This window comes from Protopterus annectens, chromosome 3.part1, assembly GCF_019279795.1.
Source record: "Protopterus annectens isolate FY-2018-M chromosome 3.part1, PAN1.0, whole genome shotgun sequence".
In the NCBI taxonomy this organism is placed as follows: Eukaryota; Metazoa; Chordata; order Ceratodontiformes; family Protopteridae; genus Protopterus; species Protopterus annectens.
In genome coordinates this window covers 1,494,610,072-1,494,635,763 of record NC_056732.1, presented here as the reverse complement: position 1 = coordinate 1,494,635,763, position 25,692 = coordinate 1,494,610,072, and the positions used below count along the sequence as shown (strand labels likewise).

Below are 25,692 nucleotides of genomic sequence, written 5' to 3'. Positions count from 1 at the left end.
TTATTTTTTCCTATGGAAGAAAATTTCTTTTTACAGGGATGCCCAGCTGACACCCCAGGAACACAATCCTGCATGAAGGAATCGAAAAGGACTTTTGAATATTCTCTTGGAATCCCAGCAAGAGATTTCTCACCCAAGTGAGAGATTCTTGCACTTTGAAATAAAGTGTACAAAAATATACAAGTCATCTAAATATGGAAAAAATAAAATAGATGCCCTGTAGCCTAAAACAAGCTATAACTGGAGGTAGTAACTTAGCGAACATCAGTGGCGGCTGGTGACTTCAAATTAAAGGGGGGCTGCTGGAGACAACTGAATGGGTGGGGCCAATGGGAAGGGATGTTGCCAACTAGAAAGGGATGGGGCTATGCTCAAAACCACAACAACTGGAACTTTAATTAAATACGCTGCCCTGGGTGCCAAACCGTCATTACGAGAGTCCAATTAAGACAAAATGAAGTGTAGAAGAAAAAAATAGGTCAATGCATTGGCTACATGACAACTTACTTAATATCTAGATGGAAACACAAAGGTTGTGAGGCATGAAAAAATAAATTACTTTTTAAATACATTACTGGAATGCCAGTCAAAATCAAGTATAACAAAACAAGCAGCACTCAACTCAAACCACTTCTCCTTGCACTGCAGTTCTAATTATAACTTATATTCAGCTTTATACAATTACCAAGTAACATGCTGAAAGTAGCAATCTCTGTGATACCCCTACTTGTAAAACTGTTTCTTATCCAAAAAAGACCTGCTGCCTGACAACAACTATCTACTTGTTTCATAGGGAAGACATGATCAAAGTAAGAAATGAACAGCAAACAAGAAACAAGCTCAAGATATATTGCTTAAAGGATTACTACAGAAGTTATGGACCACACATGATAGATTGGCATTCTGTTTAATTTATGGGTAAAGCCTGCAAAGATGACTGCAAGTTTCCGACAAATGTAATGAGCTTCTGAAAATACTGTAATCCTGTCCGTTATTACAAATACTGTCATATGCATTTCAATACCTAAGGCTTATACGTTATGTAGTTATGTAAATATTATTTGCATGGCAACAACGAAAAGGCTTTCAATGTTGGCAATTCTTTAACAGTATGCTTATTAAAGCTTACTTGCATCTTACAATCTCCGACAAGCTTACCTGATGGTCATTAAAGCATTGCTAGTTAAACACAGAACAACAGGGCACTGCGAAGGCATGCATTTTCTGAATAGGAAGAAGCATAAATCAACAGTATAAAAATATGACAGAAAACCAGAACATTCTGCAAAATCAAGGACAGATGAAAAGCCATGGTCGTACTTGTGGTCTACCTTGGATGGGGGAATACTCTGCACACTTACACTGCATAACTGCTCCTTGCCTTGCTTGAACACATCCAGAGCCACTACAATGGGGAGTGGGGTGCAACAAGTATGTCACAATTTGAAATATCTCTGGCTGATGATGATGGCTCTGACACTCATACATCTCAACCTCAGAGCAAGAAATCTGGACAAAGCCATGCACAGAAGTGGGACACAGGCCTAAAAACAAGGACAAATTTTAAATATTGCTCTTATAAACTTAGAAAGATAATAGAATAGTAGTAGGTCTTGCATTAGTATGAATTTTCTGAAGGGTATGAAATCTGAAACACAAATGTATGCCATTATTTTCTAACTTCAATCATTTGCCACTAATTTGCCAGAAAAACACAATTATATAAAAAAAAAACCAGACCAAAAATGTGATGTAAAAATATAAAATTGCCACACAATACAGCTGGGAACCTGTCAAAGAAGGGACACCTAATATTAGTACTGTTAACTTGAGCAGCTGACAAAATAAGAGCATCTGCATGCATTTCTGAAATAAAAGTAATCTATAACTCTGATCATTACAGTTATTTATAATTGTAAACCCTCCACGTTTTCTTCCAAAATTGCCATTTTGTGGAGGGATTATAAGGGGGAGAGCAACATTTTCAGCCAAAACTGGGGACATTTGAGAGGTTTGGATATTCCTAATTCTATAAAGCAATTTATTTACACGTACCTCTCAACCTCTTAATGCAGGAAATCTGGACAAGGCAAAATATATTGGGGGAATATACAAACAGTACTAAAAATTGCTCTTGTATAAACTTAAACAGTTGATAGAATAACAGGTCTTGCTTTAGCATGCATTTTTCTGAAGGTTATGACGTCTGAAGCTCAATGTCTGTCATTATTTAGTGACTTCATTCCTAAATGATTTGCCAGAAAACCACACATTTTGGAAAAAAAAGTGTTATTGAAAATGTTATTTTTTGATAAAATTCAATTATGTCTAGCAAATACATGGCCTGAATGCCAGCAAAGAAGAAATTTGGAAAACCCAAATGAAAATAAACCAGAAAGGGTAAAGAGAAAACACTGATTGGGAAGGATTCTGCAGCTATTAAGCAAAAATCAGTTCAAGCTTCAGGTTGTTTTATAACAAGAAGCATCTTTCTTAAATTATCACTTATGACACAGGCAACCATCAGTTTATATAAAGGAAAAATAGAAGTTATGTTCTTTACCCCGTTCTCCATGTTAGTCTTTCTTCGCCTTCTTTCTTGCTGGATGGGTTGGGACGGACCCGGCTCCGACATTAACACTCTAAGTTGGTTTTGAGACCGAGGCCCACCGGCTCGAGGCTCCCCTATAATGAGTTATGCTAGATCTGAGTTACCTCAAGATCCCCAGAGCTAGGCTAATAACAGAAAAAACTAAAAAGAGAAAAAACCAAAGCCCCACCTCTATAAACAAAGGGGAAGAAAAGGTGACCTAAACCTAAAATCTGATCAGGAGCACAGCATACTATACGCATAAAGGTGGTAGAAAGAAGAGAGACAACAATCAAAGGTAGGTCTGTCCAGGCCAGGGGGAAGAAGGAGGGATCTAGGAAAGAGAAAGGAAGGAGACAACTAACATGGAGCGTTATGGTAATGGTAACTACATGTAAGTAAGTTGTCTATCTAGATTGTCTATCTTTTCTGACTGGATGCTGGATGGGACCGCCGGTCCTAGCACCTTGGAACAGACTCATGAACTTGGAACAGACAAAGTTAGCTCTAGGCCTAGAAGCAAATCCAACTTATAATGTGAAATCCATGTGTGAGGAAAGTGAGCAGTGGCAGGAGTGGCCCAAGTAGCAATGGTGTCTCTGAAAGTTAATAAGGCAGTCTGTCTGAAAAAGGCTATAAGAAGTAGCTCGGGCTCTGGTTTGTCTTTTTTTAGGTTGTCATTTAAACCAAACAATGGATCCAAGATATGTTATGGAAATCAAAAGTTGAAACCTTGGAGATAGTTCTATAAGAGACACAAAAAGTAATTAGTTTTTCTCTGGTTTGTTTTCACAGCCAAAGTGTCCCTATCAAAACCTTTGAGTCCTAACCAAATAATTACCTTAACAATGCAATTACATTTAGCCAATGCAATTTATTCTCAGACCTATTAGAATATTCTGGAAAAAAACAGAGGGAGATCAATGTTGGGTAAGAGGGCTGGGACGGTTGGCTACTTTAGGTAATGGAAGACGAATGGGTTAAAGTTTTAATAGAACAACAGATGAGGAAATGAAGTTCTGAGAGTCAACAGTTAGTGCAAAGAAGACTGAAACTCTTCTAGCTGGAAGTAATAGCTACCAGAAAGAGAGCAATTTTAATGAACAGGAGAGAACTGGAGAAGAAAGGGGTTGAAGAGGGTCCAGGAGAATTGGAGGATAAAGTAAGGGAGGAGGATTCAGAAAATTTCTTATCAAAAAGGCTTGTGAAAAATTCCCTTCAACTTACAGATTCTGAAAGACCCACATGAATGGCAGATATGAAATGCCCAGTATGAGATTAGATATAGCTGCATGAAAGAACTTGAAATAGAAGGAGATGAAACTCACCAGCAAGTTCAGGATGAAAGTCACAAACCATTGGGATGTCCCTTCAAAAAAGGATCTAAGTCCTTTCCTTGAGGCCCAATAATGTGTAAAGTTTCTAATTAGAATTATTCGAAAGGGAAGAGTTATAGATTGAGCAATAAATTAAAATACTTCGAGAGGTGTGAGGGCTGAGAGAGCCTGAGGAGGAGTAGGAAGAGGGAGAGGAACCAAGCAGTGAGGGTTCAATGAGACTGAGGCGAAGATGACATGCCGAGGATGCCATCAAAAATTCTGGATGAGGATCCCAGAAGCCAAGGTTGCTCAACAGGAATTGAATTAGGAGGGGAACCAAAGGAGGAGGCCTTCAATAAGGAGCAACAAGAGTATCACTAGCCTTCTGGCGATAGCTTTCATGTGTCACTGAGAAGAAGTTAGTGGGAAGGCCTGGAATGCAGCTGGAAGTCCCGGGGCCCCTGCTGGATAATCTGCGTCTCTGCTGGGCTGGAAATAAAATGAAATATCAAGGCTGACCCTCTGCAAAGGCTGTTTTGAATAGAATCTTTCAACACTTAAAGGCTCTCCCCATGAGAATTTAGCATCTTTCATAGAAATCATTCAGAGATTGCTGCCGTGAGGTGCGGTCAACAGCTCACTCAATTCTGATTGCCCGATCACAGTTGGACTTCCGGGGATATGGCGTTGCAATCAAGAGCTGACCTGAAATAAGCCCATTTGGATATCCCCAGTGCTTCTCGATATGTCCTAGGACCTGGTTCCATGCTTGTTTTGTGATATACCACACGCTAGACATATTGGAAAGCTGGATGCATACTCGTCTGCAACGGGAAGATGCAAGTGAAGAACTGTAGGCTAAAAAGCTGCCTGGTCATGCCCAGGACATTTATGCCCCCCCCATCAGGGATCACAGTGCGCCATATGCCTGGACCAGGAGGGAACAAAGAAGGCCCCACCCAGAACGGGAGGGGAAGATTGTCCAGGAGAGAGATGACAGCAGGGTGGAACAAATCCCTTGCAAGAGGACATGATCGATCTTTGGTATATCATCATTGTGTGAACCATTCAAGGCGTCTCATGACAATTGTGGGAAGACGGATGGTTGAAGTATGACCATTCATAATTTAGCATCCATTAGTTTCTCTGGCTGCTTTGACTCTGTAATGGAAGCAGAGAAGCGAAGACCAGTTTAATAGGTTCAACTTTCAGAACTGTTTGTTAGTCTCGCTTGACGCTGCTGAAGTGTCTAGATGCGAGTATTGAATCAATGTTTGTTACTGATCTGTTAACAGACTTCATGTTGCAATTACGATGATGTAGTCTCGCCACATGAGAAGAAGGCTGTTGAGGGAACAAAACAGAACTCGGTGTTTATTGAGGGCCCTAACTCTTGTCAAATCAAATATGGGGAAGAGTGAATGTGGCCATTCTCCAAAGATGCTTGGTGGGAGCTGTGAGCCAGTCGTGGTAAATGCGGTGAGCATGCCTGGCATCCTTCTGAGCTCGGGTGATTCTGTAGCATCTGAGGATTCTGGAGTAGAACACCGGTTTTGTGGATTGTCCGGAGGGCAGGGCTCCTCCTGAATATTAGAGCACATCCCTGGGCATCTTTTCCAAACTGGGATAGATGTTCGCGACCATCCCAAATCTTGTTTTCTTTGACAACTTGTCAGTTTTCCCTGAGATCCAAAATTTGTCTCAGATCCCATCCGAAATCTTGTTTCTAAAAAGACTTAGATTCCATATCCGGATCCTGATTGGTCTCAGTCAGCTGTTGGAATTCTTGGAAAAAGAGCCTGGGTAGGAGGAGATCCTTGCTGGTGGCCTGGAGCTGTGGAAATCTGAAGCTGCATTTGGATTTTTTTGAAAAAGCTGCAGGATCAAAATAGCTGTGGAACAATGATGGACTGTAAGGAGATTGGAGATAGTAGGATAGCGAGGCTTGTGCAATAGCACCTTCCCACCAATGATGTCCAGTTATGTCAAAACAGTTAGGATTATGCTGGGCGGGGCCCTGTCTGTGCTTTCCCCCCCTCTGCCTCTAAGGTTGGTCCTCTGCCTCTGGGATGCTTCTCGGGCTATCGAGGAAAAGGTTCTCTGGGTGGGAGGCTACTTCCTTCCCCTCTTGCCTCCTTAGCGGCGTCTGATGGGATTGTTTTCTCCAATGCTCTTGCCTGGGGTAAAGCTGTAGAGGAGGCAAAAACCAGAGACGTGTTTTGAGTTTTGCCATTTTCCAGGTTTCTGGCCTTTGGGGACAAGGTCTAGAAGAGTAAAGAGAGGAACCATAACAAAGCGGAGAGTTGAAAGACGTTTTAAAGGTCCCTAGTCAAAGCATTCCGTCAGCGGAAAACCAAAGAGAGATGATCCATGAAACGGGGTAACTGCCGCGCCAGGGAAGCGTCATATGCCATGGGCGCATCCAGGCATGTAGTCAGCTAGGCAGTTCTCTTGGGCGCTCTTTCGCTCCTGAAACCTGATCATGATCCAGACATCTAAAGCGCCTTAATCAAGTCTCTGGAGAGATGTGTGAAATCTGATCCTGAAACCTGCAGCTGTCCTGAGGTTCCTTTTAAAACATTGCAATTCCTTAATCAAGTCTAGATGGAGACCCGTGAAATGGCATAGGGGATTCAGCCAACATTGCATCAGCTGCGGCTGGCGAAAGGCATCGCTCCATAGAATCCTGGGCTACCCTTTATCCTTCCATGGGGCTAGGAACCTTGTTAGTCTCTGGAGTAGGGTCTTGCTGGTAGCAATAGCCTGCATAGCATCTAGTAACTGCCCGGCATTAGAAATTGTTTATCTGTCGGTGCTGTTATAGAGCCAAGGGCCTCAGGCCACACCAGGGACTCCGGTCAGGGGTTAAGGCTGCTTTCTTTCCCTATGCTTGAGGATCTCTCAAAGAGTCTGCAGGAGAGAGGTCTAAGGGAGAAGAGGGATCTCCTCATCCTACACAAAGGTCCTCTGTCTAGGGACAAGGGCCTGGTTCTCTTCCCCTATGCTTGAGGATTCCTCTAAGCCTGAGGAGCTCCATCCCTCGAAGGGAATGGGGAGAATCCTCGGGATCCTCTCCTGAGCGGCCAGGGGTGACATACTCAGGTGGTCACCTGGGGGGATCAAGAGAAGTCTCTTCCACTGGGGGAGGTGAGCCAGGGATCCAGGTCCCTCAGACAAGGGCACCAAATCCCACAGGGGGTTCTTGAAGAGTTAATCCCTGCGGTCCGGGGTGAAGGACCTCCCCACCGGATCAGCTGAGGAGGGCCACCGGCAGAGGGCAACTCACGACTCGAGAGTTGAGGCAGGTCGGAACACACTCCGCTGGAGGTCACCGAGAGTCAGGCAGCTGGAGAGGTCCCAGCTCCGAGAGACTGAGGAGGACGACGGAGTTGACGACAGATGGCTCCGACAAAGATAGCGGGGGCGGCGAGGAAGTCGACGAGCACCTCCCCCAAGAGGCCCGTCGGGCGGACAAGGGTCCGAAACAGGAGGAGCTCTCAGCTAGAGTAAAGTCGGGGAAGAACAGGCTCGGCAGCTCTGAAGAGAACGAAGATGAGTGGAGGATCACACGTCTGGCTGGTACAAGCGCGTTCAGGACCGATCTGAGGAGGCTCAGACACGGGTTGGAGGAAGCAGGTGGTCTGGGAGGACGGTACTCAGACTTTGAGGCAGGCCGCCTCTAGATGAGTGAGATCAACTGGGTGACCAGGGGGACGGGATCTTGGCTCGTTCAGACAGAGAAGGAGGCAGCTGGAGCCTGATGAGATTCCAGCCGAGGATGGCCGAGCCGACCTCTTTCTAGATGTCTGCTCGATCTCGTCTGCTCTCGACGGAGGAGAGGGGAGTCGAGGTCTGTAAGCACCCGAGCCGAGAGCTGAGGCTCGCCTGTCAGTCTTAAATCGGCTAAGTCGAACCGATGTAGCAATATTGAAAAGCCTTGGTTTTTGTTGCTCTAGGAGGAGTAGTCTTAGGCTCTGCTTCAAGCAGGAGTGCAGGTGGGTCCCAGGCAGGGGCTTAAGCAAGCCTTAGCGGCCTGAGACATCTTTCCTGCAGCACTCTAGGGCTGACCAGAGACATTTTCAACATTTTTGGACCACGAGGGGAATCCCAGGCAGTACACACAAGGCGTGAGCCGTCTGTCAGAGACATTTAAGTTAAACCATACTGACAAAATCTTAGTTGCAGGCATTTTACATCACAGACCATACTGACATAATTTTAGTTGCAAACATTATACAGCACTTATAATCTAACAATTGCTGTCAGTGAAACATTATATAGCTCATTCAAATTCTGCCTTCTTTTAAACCTCATTCCTCTCCTGTATGTATTATTCCCACAGTTCCCATTTTTCCTATGTAATTTGTTCTTGCAGTTTTCTAAAGATCCCAATTCAAGTTGTTTTATCTCTGTTACTATATTCAGTACTTCTGGTACTGTTGGTTTAGACGCTAATCTCCATTTTCTAGTAATTGCTTTTTGGGATCCACCATATTTAGTCTCAGCAAAGCCTCACTATGTCTAGGCAATTCTGATGCTGTATCGTAGCTCAGAAGAATAATTTCCGTAGTTACACCAGTTTGCTTACCCAATATCTCTGACAGAGTAGCTTGCATAAAGTCTGCTAACTCATTACGCTTTCAGAAAATATGTTCCTAATTACCCCTTTCTTCCCCATTATACCTCCAACATTTGCTGTCTACCTGAGGAAAAATTCTCTGGAGTCTACTTGGGCTATAAAAATATCTATGTAAACATTTCCAAGCAAAAATGCTAAATCTACTAGATATTGTTGCATATTTGGGGATCAAAACTATATCCCTAATTTTTTCTTTGTGGATTGCTTATCGAATCTCTCTTCCCAATCCTTTCTAGCCTCCTCTGATTCTTATAGTTATCATGCAATACTTTATATGCTCTACTAATTATTCATTTTTTAACAGCAGCTTCTGTTCTCAGTTCTACTAAAAACTCTACCAGTGCTGGTCTTAAATTTAGGACCCCCCCCATCCCTTTCTCTTTGCTTGTACTCTGATATCAATCATTGATAGGGAAGGTAATCTCTAACCTGCAGGCCAAATAAATTTGTGGCATCTTCCCATTCTATTACCTTTCCCTCCCTAGTTATTTGCTCCCAATACCTTGGTTCCTTTGCCAGTTTTCTCCAATAAATTCCAGCCCCCTCTTACCTATTGTCTGTATCCCTAATTGCAGTCAACCCTATTAGCAGAATCTCCTTTCTCCATTCCCGTGTTGGCTTAGTTCATAGAATACTTTCTGCTACTTTATGAATCTAATATTCTGAATTATTATTATTATTCTCATTAAAGGCCTCCATCCAAAATCCCAGAATCTCCTTGTTTCTTGAGCTTCCCCTCCTGTTTTTTCATCATCCCTTTCCACTCTGAATTATAGGTTTCTGCTTGTGCTACATATAGGAGCCTTAATGTGTAGCTCTGAAATACCCCCTTTAAATCTGGCAATCCCAATCTGCCTTGTTCAATTGGAGAAATCAGCTTATCGCACTTGGCTCTTGCTGTCTTCCCCTCCCAGATAAAGACCTTCAGCTCTTTAGTAACTGTTATCCACAACTTCTCCTCTGCTTGATAAAAATATGCCTGACCCATGTTTAAGACTAAAGGGACTAAAAACATTTAAACTGCTTGTATGTATCTTACTATCCATATCCAATTAACAGAGCTTTCAATTTCTCAGTTTTTATATTATCTTTTGTATAGTCTCTTCCCACATATCCTTAGCTGCCAAAATAGAATAATTTTAATCCATACTCCTAAATACTTCATTTTATCATGTTTCCATAAATATGGATATTGCTGAATAAATTTGTGTGTGAGTTCATAATTTACCGCTATTTCCTTTGTTTTAGCTTCATAATTTTGTATCCCAAAAAGATTTAGAACTGTCTCAAAATATTCCACAACACTGTAATATCCTTTTCTGGTTTTATTATGTATAAAATAATATCATCTGCAAATATAGCCAGCTTTTCTTGACTACCATACCAATTATATCTTTAAATTTCTGTGTCCCTTATTTTCTTTTCCAGTTGTTTTAAATATAATGCAAATAACAAAGGGGAAAGAGGACACCCCTGCCTGGTTCCTCTGCTCAAGCAGAAATGATCAGGGAGGAACCTACCCACTTTAATTTTCCCCTCCGATCCTTTATCTATCCTCCTAAACAACCTTATAATGTTAACAGGGAATGCAAATGCTTCCATAACCATGCTCACAAAGTTCCAGCTTACTCTTTTGCAGGCTTTCACTGCATCAAGACCCACCAATAACATTGGTATTTTATTACATTCTGCTTCCTTCTGGATCACCAGTGCTCTGTTAACATTGTCTAATGTTTGCCTCCCCTTCACAAAACCACACTGATTCATGTCTATCAATTTTGGCAACACTTTTGCCATTCTTTCAGCCATTATAGACATAAATACTTTATAATCATGGTTTAGGATTGAAACAGGTATATGAAGCTGGATCTGCTGGATCTTTACCCTCTTTAGGTACTACAGCTACAACCACTTTATTACAGGATGTTGGTACTTATCTTCTTCTTAAAATAGTGTTAAACAAAACCTTCCAGATCTTTATCAGTTTTTTCCTCCTAGCTTCCAAATTTCCACAGGAATTTCTAGTATATTGGCTATACATCACCATTTTTATTTCATCTCTTCCTATCCTAAATGTTAGTAATCAAGCCTCATCTACTTCTAACCTTGGCATATTTAATTCTTTACAAATAAGACCAGGAACTGACAAATAAAGATTGTGTAACCACAAAAAAAAAAAAAAAAAAAACATCTGAAAAGGGAACAGTGACCACACAGCACTAAAAAAAACAATTATTTATTGAATGACTGCAAAAGATTTAGGACTTTCATCAGTTTATATCAAACAACTTCCTCAGAATAACAAGAACTATACTTTGTAACAAATTTAAAAATCCTATCCAATCTCATGAACTGAAAAAGAACCAATAGAACCAATGAAATGTTAAATAACCAAGGACTGTGTTAGAAAAATAACTTAATTGATAAAACTCGAGTAACGTGATTAAAACTCAAAACTACATTGCCATAAAAATGCATTAAATACTAATTGTCAATTCTAGGAATCTCAAACCAAATAAGGACACAGTTTTAGAACACTCACTATTGATAAACTTTCATTAAGCCCAGGGAAAACACATGCATTCAATTTAATTTGCCGAACAAGTTCCCTAAGTTCAATCAAATTAGTCCAAGGGTCTTTAACCACACTATCAAGTCCATAAAATAAAAAACTATGCATAGGATATTTAGAAATATGTATATATAGGGAGTTGTTGGTGTGTTTTCTCTTTACATCATAAAGGCGCTCATAAATGCTTTTTTTTAATTTCCTTTGCATTTTACCCATATAGAAACAACTATATTGTTGGCACTGGGCCAAATAAATCAGGTCCATTGAATTACAGGTTCAATAAAAAGATGTCTTAACAAAAAAGATGTTAACAGTGATAGCTTCCTTCTCCAAAGATATTTACACTACTGACAAAAAACACACATATAAGTCCCCATTTTGTATTTTTTGGTTGTTGGGTTCAAGGATAGGCAACTGCTCCTTTCAAGCAAATTGTTAAAAAGTTCTGCCCCTTCAGTAAACTACATGGGGTCTCTTACCAATTTTATCTAAAATATTATCGAAACATGAAAAAACTCCCCAGGTTTTTTTCCAAGATTGCCCTGATACTTAGGTGGTTAAACATAAAAGTAATAAAAGAGTAAAGAAAAACTTCAGGGTCATCTGTCTTTGACTCCTTTTTCAAATTTAAATCAGTGAAACAATGCTGGATGTTAAAAGATGGTGCAAAACACCTTCTTTACTTTTTAATGCCACTTCATTAAATGTCTTCTGAATTAAACTACAACAAAGAGTAATAAGGTCACACAGGAAAACCAATTATTTAAAAAAACACAAAAAGAAAAATCTAGCAAAGCTAGACTTTTCACTGTATGATACCTTAAACCTCTTGTATCAGATGCAACCTGGGATATATACAAATTACTCTTTAAGAATATCAGGTATTGCAGCTATATGGCAATACTGAATGTCCATGACTTTTTCTTTTACTTTTACTTTTAAGTCTACTAATGGACAATTTCAGGCCAATACAGCCAAACCCCCCTAGCTGTGGACATGCATGTTACTGCCTTCTTATGGCATCATTAGCACAGCATAAAAGGAATGTTTGACTTTTGGAAACACAGGGTTGTCATAGATTCATAGGTGTGTACTAGGCTAGTGGCCCTGGAGCCTTTACAAGCTTAGCCCACAGGATTACCCTAGCATCGTGCCACCCAACCTTAGTTCCCAGTGCCTCTGTCGAGTAGAGCCACTGGAGTGATTCCCCAGGGTGAATTTTCTATTTCCTATCCACTCATCAAGATTTCCTCTTGAAGAGGGCCAGTGAGGTGCTCTGTTTGACATGTATGTAAAGTCTATTCCATAGTATGGGCAGTCTCTGGGTTATGAATCTGTCCCTCCAGCACATTCTGTTGATTGTGGTAATGAGGTTGAGGTCTCTGGAGCATGTGATGGGGAGAGATTGGGATTTCTTTAGATGTAGCATTTCTAACAGAACAGGGTCAGACATGGCTTTGTAAGTCAAGCAGAGATCGCCTCTAAGTAGGCGATATGAGACAGAGAATAATTGGAGTTTTTTGAGTCTGTCCATATAGAACAAGTGTTTAAGGCCTAGGATTCTCTTTGTGAGGTACTTTTGCATCCCCTCTAGTTGTTGCAGGTGTCTAGTGAGGTACATGCCAAATGCAGCATTGTACTCAATGATTGACCTCATGAGGGAAGAGTAAAGGGAGACAATGACCTCTTTCTTCCTGGATGCAAAACCCTTAGTAATGAGATGTGCCACATAGAAGGACTTTCTGACCACAGTGGAAATGTGGTGGTCAAAAGAGAGGTTGCTGTCAACCTGTGTTCCCAGATCTCTTATAATGCCTTATGTGTTCAGTGGACTACCATCAATGTGGTAATTCGTGGGAACTGGGTTTTTCGTAAAGGGGATGATGACACATTTTTTGGCATTGAGCTTAAGGCCATGGTTCTGACATCAGTCGTTGGTCTCAGTGAGGCCTTTCTGTAGGATGTCAACATCACTTGGGGAGTTAATAATAGCTCCCAACTTACAATCATCTGTGAACTTTGTCAGCCAGAGTCCCTTCGTGTTGGCCTGGACTTCAGAGAAGTAGATACCAAACAGGAGAGGACCCAGGACCGAACCCTGTGGGACTCCACTCATGACTGATCGGCAGTCTGACTTGGAGTCAGCTACTTTCACACTGTGGGTTCTATCTGTGAGCTAGTTTGCAACCCACCTAGTGATATAGGGGTTGATGCCTAGCTTAGTGAGTTTTTCTATGATTCCTGAGTGGGGAATGGTATCAAAGGCCTTGGCCAGATCAACTGATATCCATAAACATAAGGGTGTTTACAAAATATCCCAACCAACAAACTAAAACAATGAGTAATAAGGTCACACAGGAAAACCAATTGGTTAAAAAACACAAAAAGAAAAATCTAGCAAAGCTAGACTTTCCACTGTTTGATACCTTAAACCTCTTGTATCAGAGGCAATAAAAATATGTCATCAAACTATCATCACTACAAATGTTTTTATCAACATCCTGTCTAGAAAAATAACCTAACCTGTAGCCTTTTTCTAGTTGTTGTGTCTTTCGGCTTTTCCCGGTTAAGGGTCGCCACAGTGGAACTCCTGTCTGCTAATGATTGGCAGTAGATTTTTACATGCCGAGTTGCCGGCCCTGATACACAACCTTCAACGAAGGTACAGCCATTCACACATGTCTCCACACAGAATACACTCTAGCTGAGAATCGAACAGGACAATTTCTTACTGTGAGGTGACAATGCTACCGCAGCACCACCACCACAGTCCAAACCTTTTTCTAGTAAATTTCTAAATTCCTTTTTTTGCATCTAAATATTCACTCAATGGTACCTTTTTTATATACATTTTCATCACTCAGATGATCAAGACCCATTTTTAGATACTGAGTAAAATACATTACTACAAGTTTATTTCCTTTATCTGAGGGCTTAAAAACAAGTTATTTCTGTTCACGCATTTCCTTCACAATTTTCCATTCTGCTTTGGTTAAGTTATAAGCAACAGAACTTTTATTTTTCATACATTCTGAAAGACACTTGTTCAATAGTAAAATTAACCATAGCAGAGAACTGCTGTACACCCTCAATGTTTGAAAGGGGGTATAAAGTCAGTTTGACATATAATATTATTTGTATCCAAGTGGCAATATGCATTAAAATCATAATTATCAGAAGTGCACATATAAAAACTGTCCATTGTATCATTTACTTCATCAAATGAATCAAAATAAATACCATTTTTCTCATTTGCTTCTGTATCCAATGTAAAATAATTAATCAAATGTAACTTCCTACACATTCTAAAAATATCTACTTTAATCATATATAACCTTGGCAACACTGTAGGCACAAACTGTAAGCCTCAATTTATCACAGATTTAAAACACAACCTGCTAAATTTACTATATTGTTTTCACAATTATCCCCATGTACACCTAAAAAACAATCAGTTCTATTTAGTCTTTTTATGACGTTGTTGATAACACCCTTGATAATTACCCATTACACATTGTTCATTAAATGTTCCATCCTGGTTCCAGTCCTGTTCTGCAGAACATTTACCATTACGAACGTTGTTAGGGAGATATTCCAGTTGTTGTGCTGAGGGCAATGGAGGATATGAATTTTCATTTGTATCCTAGTCCGTGGAGCCTCTGGATGTTTCTGAAAAAGGACAAGAGATCATCCGATGACCCTTGTTTAATTCCTGTTCATTAAAACATTCACCTTTTTGTTGTTTATTTTTATTGCCTCTCCAAAGGAAAGTCTTGTTGTTATTGTAGTCTCTATTATCCCTTTGTAGTTTAGATTTCTTTTTCCACATGAAATCTTTTTCTAGGTCAGATAGTTTTTCATTTATTTCTACCAACTGCTGTTCCAGCTGAGTAGAACCCATGTTAGCAGCAAGAGTTAAGCAAAGTGAAGATATCTCATCTTTTAGTCTACATTGTTTCAGCATGTCTCTTTCTATTAAAACATTCACCCATTCTCTAGTGCAACAAAGTGCTGCTCCTATCCATTTGTCCTGCAATTTTCTTCCATTCTCATTGAACACGTCAAAGGGTGTCGAGGGGTGTTTGAAGGCTTATAACCCTCTAGGCATTAATCTAGCTCAATGTATCTCTATAGGCTCAATAAATTTAGATAAATAGTAGTTTCTTTAGCCATTAATTGTTCCAATTTCTCAATTGTCTCTATTAAATCCATTGACAAAGCAGTGTTGGTACATGTACCCACTGAAACAAATGGATTTACTATTCTTTGTTTACATCCATCTTTTATGAGCCTCTCCCAGAATCTGTTGGATCCTTCACCACCATGGTCTGGTACACAATACCACATAGACACCACATAATTCTCCATACTTCTCTGTGAGGAATCCACATTTTCTTCATGGAAAATTCTAGGTAGGTGTACAGACGGATCACTGGTCATGAGACAAACAAGCCACAACAATGAAAAAATACTAGTTAAGTAAAACAACAAAAGGAACAACCAGTAAGAAAAACATGTCTTCTGAAAAAACTAATCCCTGAGCTTATCCAAAAAAATCCCATGAGTCTCTACACAGGTGTTCAAAAGTGTCAAGAGTACTTTTGAGTGTTACATCTATATTCTTGACAAATGGATGTATCTTACATTTGCCGCCATTGACAGCTGACCTCACAGGAGGATCTTCCAAACACTTGTGTATCTCTGGGATTCCAAAGATTGTTGGCACCAAAGGAAAACTATCATTTAAAAAAAGCAAAAGGTCTTGACTAATTTGTCCCTGATCAAATAAATCCTGTTACAAACAATACATTTTTATGTAAGAAACATTACAGTTGATGAATGCGTCTTTATAAAATCTATCATATAAAGGAATACTGGTTTTGTTAACACAGTCGGGTTTATATCATATGTTGCGTTTGGATGGGGGGGGGGGTTTCTTTCTTTCTTTCTTTTTTTTTTTTTTTTTTTTGGAAACAGCGATTTTATTTTCCCTGGGAAAAAAAAAATCACTGTTCTGTACATTCGACTTTTTCAGATTTGGGTATTTGGTGTCGATTAAAGAGCGTTTGCTCTTTTTGGACTTCGAGCTTATGATATAGACCTGATATAAACTGATGAAAGCTATAAATCTTTTGCAGTCGTTCAATAAATAATGGTTTTATTTGTTCCGGCAGTTCGGCTTTATGGGACTTCGAGTATTTGGTGTTGATTAAAGAATGTTTGCTCTTTTTAGATTTTGAGCTTATGATATAGACCCATTTATACCAAATTACTTCCTCAGAATAACAGGAAAAATTTTATCACAGTTGATAAAACTTCTTTAAACATTAAAACCTGGAAAGAAAAAACATTTGAAAGAGATCATATAGACTACTCTAAAGGGACTGCTTACCCCAAACCAAACAATGTGACCAATATTAAGGGAACTGTGTCTGGGGGTGTCTTTTACAATTCAGCAGTTGAAGTGTGAGTTGATTCTCCCCCTTAAGAACAGCTACTTTCATATTTAATTCTTCCATAAATATTTCCATTTGTACCTTTTCTTGATTTCCATATTTCTCCACTTTATATAGACTTTCATGGAATTTCCAAAATATTTCTAATACTTCTACAGGACCTCTTGTTATCTTCCTTGTTATAGGCTTCCTAAGTTTGGCGACAGCCCATTCTACTTTCTGTTGCCTGAGTTGTTGAGCTAAAAGTTATTGTGCTATGGCATTATTATTAAAAAACAGTTGCTTAACAGTAATCTTACTAACCTCATGTATTTTTCTGAGGTAATCCTTTATTTTCTGCTTAGCTCTCTGCAATTGTGCATTTTCTTGCTCTGTGAGATCCCCCTCATTCTGAAATACTTTAACATTTGTCAGTCTTTCTAAATAATTCTTGTTGCTTCTTAACTATCTCACTCTTTCTTTTATTTCCACCCTATTTTTAAAATTCCACTTTAATTTTAATCCATCCCTAGCTATAATTTCAGAAGAAATTTATGTCTTCTCTAATAACTTTCGAATAATTTCTACTACCCATTCCTTAAATTCCTCTCTGTTCAAAAGAGAGGTGGGAAAGCACCAGTGTCTCATTTTTATTTCATTACCCTGCATTTTTATTTTAGTTATTATTGGCACATGATCTGAAATAGTTATTGGATGTGTATCAAAACTTTCCATTAAATGCACATGTTCCTGTGAAATGTAAGTTTGGTCTAGCTTAGCCCAGTTTTTGTATCTTGAGGAATAATTTGTAAATTCACTCCAAACTCCTACTATAAATTCACATCTTCCATACCAAATATTTTCATAAATTTCTTCAGAAATCTACATCCTTTGTTATATTTTTCCTTCTGGACCCCCCAGATACATCTTCACTGCTGCAAATCAAATTCCAGTCCTGACCTATAAGCAATAGTCTTTGCTGAAAACTGATTATTTCTCCCAGAATTTTCTTAAACTCTATTATAGCAGTTTTAGGTGTAATATAAATACATGCCAGTGTAATCCTCCTCCCTTGCCAGTAGCCCTCTGCAAATATTGACATTTTACAATCTTAATAGGAACAACTGTCCCAAACTGACAGCCACCCCCACAGACTTGGGTTGACTTGGAAAGCAAATCCCAAGAAGGAAAGACATCCCTAATCAGGATCAGTAAGAAACTAAGGTCCCTCATAAAATCATCCAAGGCTAACTTTGAAAGAAAAATAGCCAAGGATTCAAAAGATAACCACAAAGCCTTCTTTAGCTATGTTAAGAATCTAAGTGACAACTTGTAGATATGCACTGAACTAGTGCAAAATAGCACAAAATATACTGAACCTACTGATATTGTCAACATCCTGGCAGAGAGATTCAGTGCAAACTTCACCCCCCTCTCAACCCCCAAAAGGCCCACAACAATACCAGAAAAGTGTAGTGTCCCGGAAATCACAGATGCACAGGTGAAAACAGCCCTTTCAAAAGCCAAAAACACAGCGTCAATGGGGCAAGATGGTGTCTCAGGCTGTGTCTTGCACGAACTACAGAACTAACCCCCCACCTATACACACTGTTCAACCTCAGCCTCTCCCCAGGCTATGTGCCCATAGAATGGCGCACAGCAACGGTTATTCCACTCCACAAAGGAGGGGCCACAACTGACTCTGGTAACTATCGCCCCATAAGCCTACTAGCCTGGTCTGCAAGGCTATGGAGTGCATCATCATGGAACTCATTAACAAAGACATTGGGAACCTGCAAACACTTGACCAGATCCAGTTCGGCTTTGTTAAGGGCAGATCATGCCTACTAAACCTGGTTGACTTCTTCGAGACAGTCACCAAGGCCATAGACAAGGGAAAGGTTGTTCACACAGCCTACCTTGACCTTGCCAAGGCTTTCGACACCATTCCCCACTCGGGTATTACAGAAAAACTCACCAGCCTGAACATAAACCCCTATGTCACGAGATGGGTTGCCAACTGGCTTACAGGCAGAACTCACACGGTACAAATAGTGGGCTCCAGGTCCGAGTCTAAACCAGTCACAAGTGGTGTCCCACAAGGCTTGGTCCTGGGACCCCTACTGTTCTGCATATACTTCTCAGAAGTACAGGCAAAGACAGGAGGACTATGGCTAACCAAGTTCGCCGATGACTGCAAACTGAGAGCCATAACTGACTCTCCGGCTGACATGGACATCCTCCAAAAGGGCCTTACTGAGATGGACACCTGGTGTCAAAGTCATGGCCTCAAGCTAAATACCAAAAAATGCATAATCATCCTGTTTGGGAAAAACAAAACACCCATGAATTACCACATAGGTAGCAGCCCCCTTAATACAAAAGAGCTAATAAGAGATCTGGGGACCCAGGTAGATAGTAATCTCTCCTTTGACAATCATATTGCCAAAGTAGTTAGGAAATCCTTCTATGTGGCCCATCTAATTACTAAAGGGTTTGCATCTAGAAATAAAGAGGTTATGGTGCCCCCCTACTCATCACTCATCAGACCCATCATAGAGTACAATGCCCCATTTGGGATGTACCTTACAAGACACTTCCAACAGCTGGAGAGATCACAAAAGTACCTCACCAAGAGGATTACTGGCCTCAAACATATGTCCTATGCAGCCCGACTGAAAAAAACTCTGGCTGTACTCAGTGGCATATCACTTACTCAGAGGTGATCTCTGCCTGACTTACAAAGCCATGTCCGACTCAGAATTGATGGACATGCTCCACCTAAAGAAATCCAAGTCACTGCAAGCCATGCACTCTAGTGAGCTAAACCTTGCCACAACAATAAATAGAATATGCTGGAGGGATAAATTCCTGTCACAGAGACTCCCCATGCTTTAGAACAAAATTCCAAACTACATTAGGCAGAGCCCCTCACTAACACTCTTCAAGAGAAACCTTGATGAGTGGATGGGTAACAGAAAATACACCCGTGGGATCACTTCATTGGCTCTGCTTGACAGAGGATCAGTTAATTAATTAATGGGGCGGCGAAAGCTGACACACTCTGGATAGGCTTATAAATGCCCTCGGACAGATAGTCTAGTACCTACCTATGAACCTATGAACCTAAAAGGAAAATTATCCATGCTAAGATGCATGGTACAGCCTGTGCTTTTACTAAATGTTGTCTGGTTTTGTCTTATCTTTATTGCTCTTCCAGAAAGAAAACAATTGAATGCTTTCAGAAAACATTATCTCCATCTCCTAGCCATTGAAAAAAGTCATTAAAAGAAGGAAGTATTCTGTTATTACTCATTATAAGATTGTCTCCATGGAGACATAAGACCCAGATACTAAGTTGCTTTTGCTTAAACTTGTTACTAGATAAACCCAAGATGCTTAACCCAGCCATTCCCCTATGCAAGAATGAGAAAAAGTGCATCTTTTTTTTCTTGTATCACACTCTTTTGAACAGACTTTTCCTTTTATTGCAGTGCCTACATTTCTTAAAATTGAACAAAGGGAAAAATAAAAGAAAAAAAACAGGGGCGTCTGTTTACTTTAGCATCCCCATTACACTTGAAAATAACTGAGAAAGGTTTATTTCATAGCATGCAGATATTACGCTCTATACAATATTACTGTTAAGAAGACAAGTTTGTTTTACTTACAGTTAACTCTTTCCTTCCTCTTCCCTTGTCCTAATTGTTCCACCAAAAATTAATGACATGCAGTAGAGCATATACTTTCGAGTCACCTACACGTTTAAAAAAGTCATAAATGTTCAATATTTCCAGGTTTTCTTGTTCTGTCATGTCTCACAAATAAAATTGATGCTTTATAATCCTGCAGTCAATTCTGAATTTCTGAGTTGCTGGTTTTATTTCTGTTTATCTCCAGCTCCCAAATCCAGTGTGTTTCCTTTCCAATGTACTCTCATTTCTTCTTAGTCAGTTATTGTGCTTTTTCTGTATCTCTAGCATTTTATGTTGAAACACTGGAAAATATTTCATTGGCACAGTCTATTTGTGGTCTTTACTACCAGAAGAACAAGAAAAAGAATCTCCTTCTGTTTCACGGCTCAGTTTTTTTGGACACATTTTTGTATTTCCTCCTTAGCATGTTCTGCATCAAAAAATGATTTTGTCCCTCCAGGAAAGAATATTCTGCAGATAGCTGGATACAACAGTTTGAATCTCATGTCTACTTCTCGACATTCTCTGATTAGTAGAATAAATTTACTTCTCTTCTGCATGTACAGTGAGTAATCATTTTCCACAAACACTCTACTGTTTCCCACTCTTAGTACTTTGTCCTTCTGTCACAGTTTTTGTCAGAATCAAAATCAACTCCTTCTACTGATAGGATTGCATCTTTACTATTAAAGGTCTAGGTTGTTTTCTTATGGCCAAGTTTGGAACATACACACAATATGCCCTTTCTATTAATGACTCCTGCTGTGGAATACCAATCCAGTTGCTTATTTGTGCTTTCATAAAATTAATATAGTATGTTCCTTCCAGCTTCTCTGGTACAGCAGAAAATCTCAGTTTTTCCCTACGTGTTCTGTCCTCTAATTCTGTTATGTTTTGAAACATCTCTTCTTGAGCAATTTCATATAAAGCCAGCCATTTCTTCATTTTAACCTCTGATGTTTGCAGCTTTATCACTTCATCTGAATATTTGTTTAAAGCTTCTTCCATTTTATCCAGACTTTTGTTATTTCAGTTAATATACTCCATCAGCTTTTCATTTATTTTAATCAGCTCTGAGTACGTTTAACTTATGTCTTCCTTTAGGCTACTGGAAGTCATGTCTTGGACAAAAGTTGGAGCTTGCACTACTTTTTGCTGAACAGCTGTAATATTCTTCCCAGTCAGTGTTTTTCCTCACCTTTTGTGGTTAATCTTCTTTCTGGTTCTCTGATTTCTTTTTTGCTGGCATCCAAGCAGTACAATTATAAGCCAGTTACTGAAATTCACACAAAAATAAGTACTCTCTCGTCTGAGTTTATGTTTTCCCATTTAAAAGTATACCTAAGTAGCGTGGCAGTCAGCAAAAACATATTTTCTTAGCTTAAAAATACCTTCCTTATCAGGAGGCTTTAAGCAATGAAAATAAAGGGGGGATCTTATCTGCCCAGCAGTGGAAAGTGTCAGCTGACAGTTCCCCATCAAAAGCCCATAGAGAAGCTCTCTCTTTGGAAGCAAGAATGCTTTGAAGGGGTTGGTGCCCAAAGCTATTTTTTTACACAGCTCAGCTCCAGCTGTCTCATGATTTGGGTGTATGGAAGGTGCCCTGAGGCTCTGGAAGCTGGTTGGCTTTTATATCTTTAACAGGATATGACCCATAGAGCTAAGGCTACTGCAGAAGTGATCAGTGTGATGAACATCAAAGTAATTTTGGAGAATCTCAGGATAGAGCAACTCTGCTTTTGAGTGAGAGCAGTTCACTAATATGATCTGGACAGCTAGTGAAGATACGCCATGGGCCATTCCCACACCCATTGGGAGGAGACCATATAGCTGACGCATATGCTGGGTGGAATATAACTCAGCCTGCCTGAAAATGCATGGGGATCACACAGGATAAGCCCATGACTATTCCTGGTGAAAGAGAAGTCCAGTCTGCCCTGATCAGCTTACTACTACTGTGATCTTTACTAGGGAAAGCAGTTTAGAAAGTGGATGGATCAAACAATTAAATATGGCTCAATAATCTATGTAACAATAGTAAACTATAGAAGGAAGATCCGGTCTCAAAGTGTACATGGCATTTCAGGTACATGCTTCATTGAGGGCAGAATATATTTTTACATGGCATTACTAATCTGCTTTTTATTACAAAATAACTTCAAGGAAAATTCTGCCATCTTATAACTATATGCTTTATCATTTCAAAGCAGCTATTTGCACGTGCCCTAGATCTTAGATATGCTTTTCAGAACATTTGTTTCTCATAGTCAGTCAGATTTCTGTAATATATTAAGTGTTAAAAACACGTGCATTACTACCATTATCTTTACTTTTACAAGTTTACACCCACCTCAAGAGGAGAGTAACAAAGCTGGAACTCATGCTCAGAATGCGGCTGAAGACTCCCCTCTGAAGGAATAACACTGAATGCTGATTCTGCATCCCAGATGAACTGAATACTAGCAGGATTTATGGGTTCTTCAGGCATCAGATGTTGCAAATTAGGCTTCATTATCTGCCAATGGAATGGCAACTCAACATGGCTACAGAAGAAGAAATATCAACTTACAACGTTAAGAAAATGCATTTACTTAAACAGCTTTTTTTCTACAATACAACACAAATTAGAATTCAGAGTGATCACTCCAGATGCAGTTTCAGTGTGCGCATAAACAAAAAGTACAATTGTGTAAGATGCATTTACTGTAATAGTAGATGTTTGGATACTTCACTGCTGCAGTAGCATTTGGCTTTTTGGGTTACAACAAGCCATCTTCACAAAGCTCTGGCTCCTCCCACACACTGTCACTCTGAGTGCTGACTGGACAGCCCATTTGTGGAGCAAAAGCAGCATTCCAATTAAACATTAGTTCAGAATTACGTCAGGACTTTCTTGCCCATAAGAATAGGAGCATTCTAATCCTGAAAAAAAACAGCCAAAAAATATATACACATCAAGGGAGATGGGGGTGGTTGCAGCTAGTGCAGTACTGAAGTTTTCAGAGATCTGCTGTTATGGTAAGCAACTTACACAGCTGTATTATATTCACCATTCTCACTGCTGCAGTAGCCTTTGGCTATTTGGGTTGATTATCAAAGCTTATCCAAACTGGGGGGAAGAAGGATGTGGAATCAGGAGCCTCAGGAGAATGGTCCTAGCAAAAACAGTCCAGGAAAAAGAATTCAGTGTGCAATGCTTGTAAAAGTATTTACAGAGGACCATACAGTTGCCTCTAGAATACTTCTAGAGACTACCCCTTTCCAATATGCCATCAAAGAATACAAGGCTCTGTTAGAGTGTGCCTTAATTCTGCCTGGATATGTTTTACCCAAGTGGGAATGACAAGAAAAGATATAGTAAGGAACAACCAACTGGAATTGGCTGAACTGACACAGGCTGACTTTTTCCATTCCCATACCATGTACTCCATAACTGTACAGCTTCCCTAAAGAAGTTAGTACTTGCAAAATAATACCAGAGTTGGAAAACCACGATAAGAGTATAGAGAATTTATTCTTCTTGTTATTCAAATTCTGAAAAAAAATGAAGATAATAGATGGCTAGATTCCAGGTACACTCTGAAAGTAGTAAGGGCATACATGGGGATTTTATTTTGTTACAGATAACCCTATAAGCTTGGGAAAGGAAAATGGTTAACTCGCCATGAATAGTTGCATTCCTGATACTCTCTTTCAGATGTCAGAGCAATAAGCCAGTTAGTCTACCAAAATGAAGAATCCAAAGTAGCCAGAATAACTGATTCAAAGATAGAAATAATTTTCCAGAACTTCCAGCATGGCAGTATTCCCATAAGAAGCAAGTCCAAGTATCTCTCTGCCAAGTTAAAATTAAACTTGTTTTCAGAGTCAAACTATCCATTATTTTGTAACTAGGCTGAAAAAAGAGCAGAAAAGAGAAAAACTGATATTACTGGAAAGAAGAAGGGAACATGGAATGGAGAAGCACAACGGCAAAGCTGGAGGGCAAGTGATGTTAGCCACAATATGGGCTAAGACAAATGATCTAAAACAAGATGCTAAGTAGAATTTGCTAAGTTGAGAGAAGAAACTGGAGGATATCCAGTATGGATTAAATGAACATATGTCCATCATTCAGGGCGGATAGATGTGAATGTGGAGCTGCAGGTACTAATGGATGCAGTAAAAATGAGACAAGACTGTATATGAATCTGTCCCTCCAGCATGTTCTATCTAGATTTTTTGGTGAAGCATATTCATCAAATCAGGGTGTCTGGTCAGATACATTCTGAAAACTACTTTAGCAACATGAGTGTCAAACGAAAGGCTACTGTATGGAAGTGAAACTCCTCAATCTTGAGGACCGGGCCAGGTGCAAAAATTTAAAACTAAGTGGTATGTCACAGGCATGGGAAGGTGTGGACTGTAAGCTAAAGGTGAGAGAATAGCTAAGTAGGTGGACTGGAATGGAGATGCAAGAGATTTGTACAGAAATAACACACAGGACCACATGGTGCCTAAGTGCAGATGGAAATAGATTACCCCAGCTGATCGTCATGAGGATTTTCTCATTTGAAGTAAGGGAGAAAATCTTGATGAAAGCATGGGAATCAGGTATGAAACTGTTAGTCGAGAGAAGAAGAGGGTTCCCTATTAAATCAGTGAACGCTTAAAATAGCGAACTCTGTTTAATCAAATCTTTTTAATCAAAACAGCAAAATCTCGAACGCACGGAACAGCGATTTTTTTTCCCAGGGAAAAAAAATCACTGGGCCGTTTTCGGGACTTTGCCCCCCCCCACTTTATTTTGTGTTTGGGTTTTTTTTTTTTTTTAATGGAGCAGAGATTTTCTTTCCCTGGAAAACAAAATTGCTGTTCCGTGTGTTCGGCATTTTGCAGTTTCGATATTTTAGGGTCAATTATACAGCGTTCGCTATTTTAAGCATTCGCTGTTGTAATATAGACCCAAAGAAGAGTGCTTGTAGTTTAGGACTTTAGTTTTAAGGCAAGGAAGAAATGTGATGCTTTTGGCCTGGCCAAAAGACTGTATAAGGAGAATGGGAGCCGATGGAGATTGTTGCATTCTGTAGTGTTCCAGATGTTTCATAACAGTTTCACAAGGACTGTTATTGACCTGAAAGAGGCCATAAGAATTTTACAGCACCTTAACAATCTAAGAAGTATACATAGGATAGTAGCCCACAAACTGGAACCCAGGGGGGCAGCTGAGGAGAATGGGTATATGCTGAAGGAGTCGTCATTAAAGAATACTTCCTGCTTTTCAGGAATCAGCATCAGCTGAGGGAGAAGGTGGCACTGATAAAGGAAATGAGACAACAGCATAATGAGGCAAAGTAAATTATTTTATGAGATTTGTGGATTAGACTGTGAAGGACTGCTGGATTTTGAAACTTTGTCTAATTATTACATTTATCACTGTTTAGTGAGATTTGTGGGACTAAA

At 39.8% G+C, this 25,692-nt stretch overlaps 1 protein-coding gene across 1 annotated transcript in view; it reads right to left on the bottom strand.

Annotated features, from left to right (window-relative positions):
- Positions 1 to 25,692, bottom strand: part of DLEC1 (DLEC1 cilia and flagella associated protein) — a 2,498,134-nt gene that overhangs the window by 1,786,438 nt on the left and 686,004 nt on the right. The window contains exon 14 of the mRNA XM_044067561.1: positions 22,601 to 22,793. Within this exon, the coding sequence (XP_043923496.1) occupies positions 22,601 to 22,793 (193 nt within the window). The remainder of the gene's footprint in view (positions 1 to 22,600; positions 22,794 to 25,692) is intronic.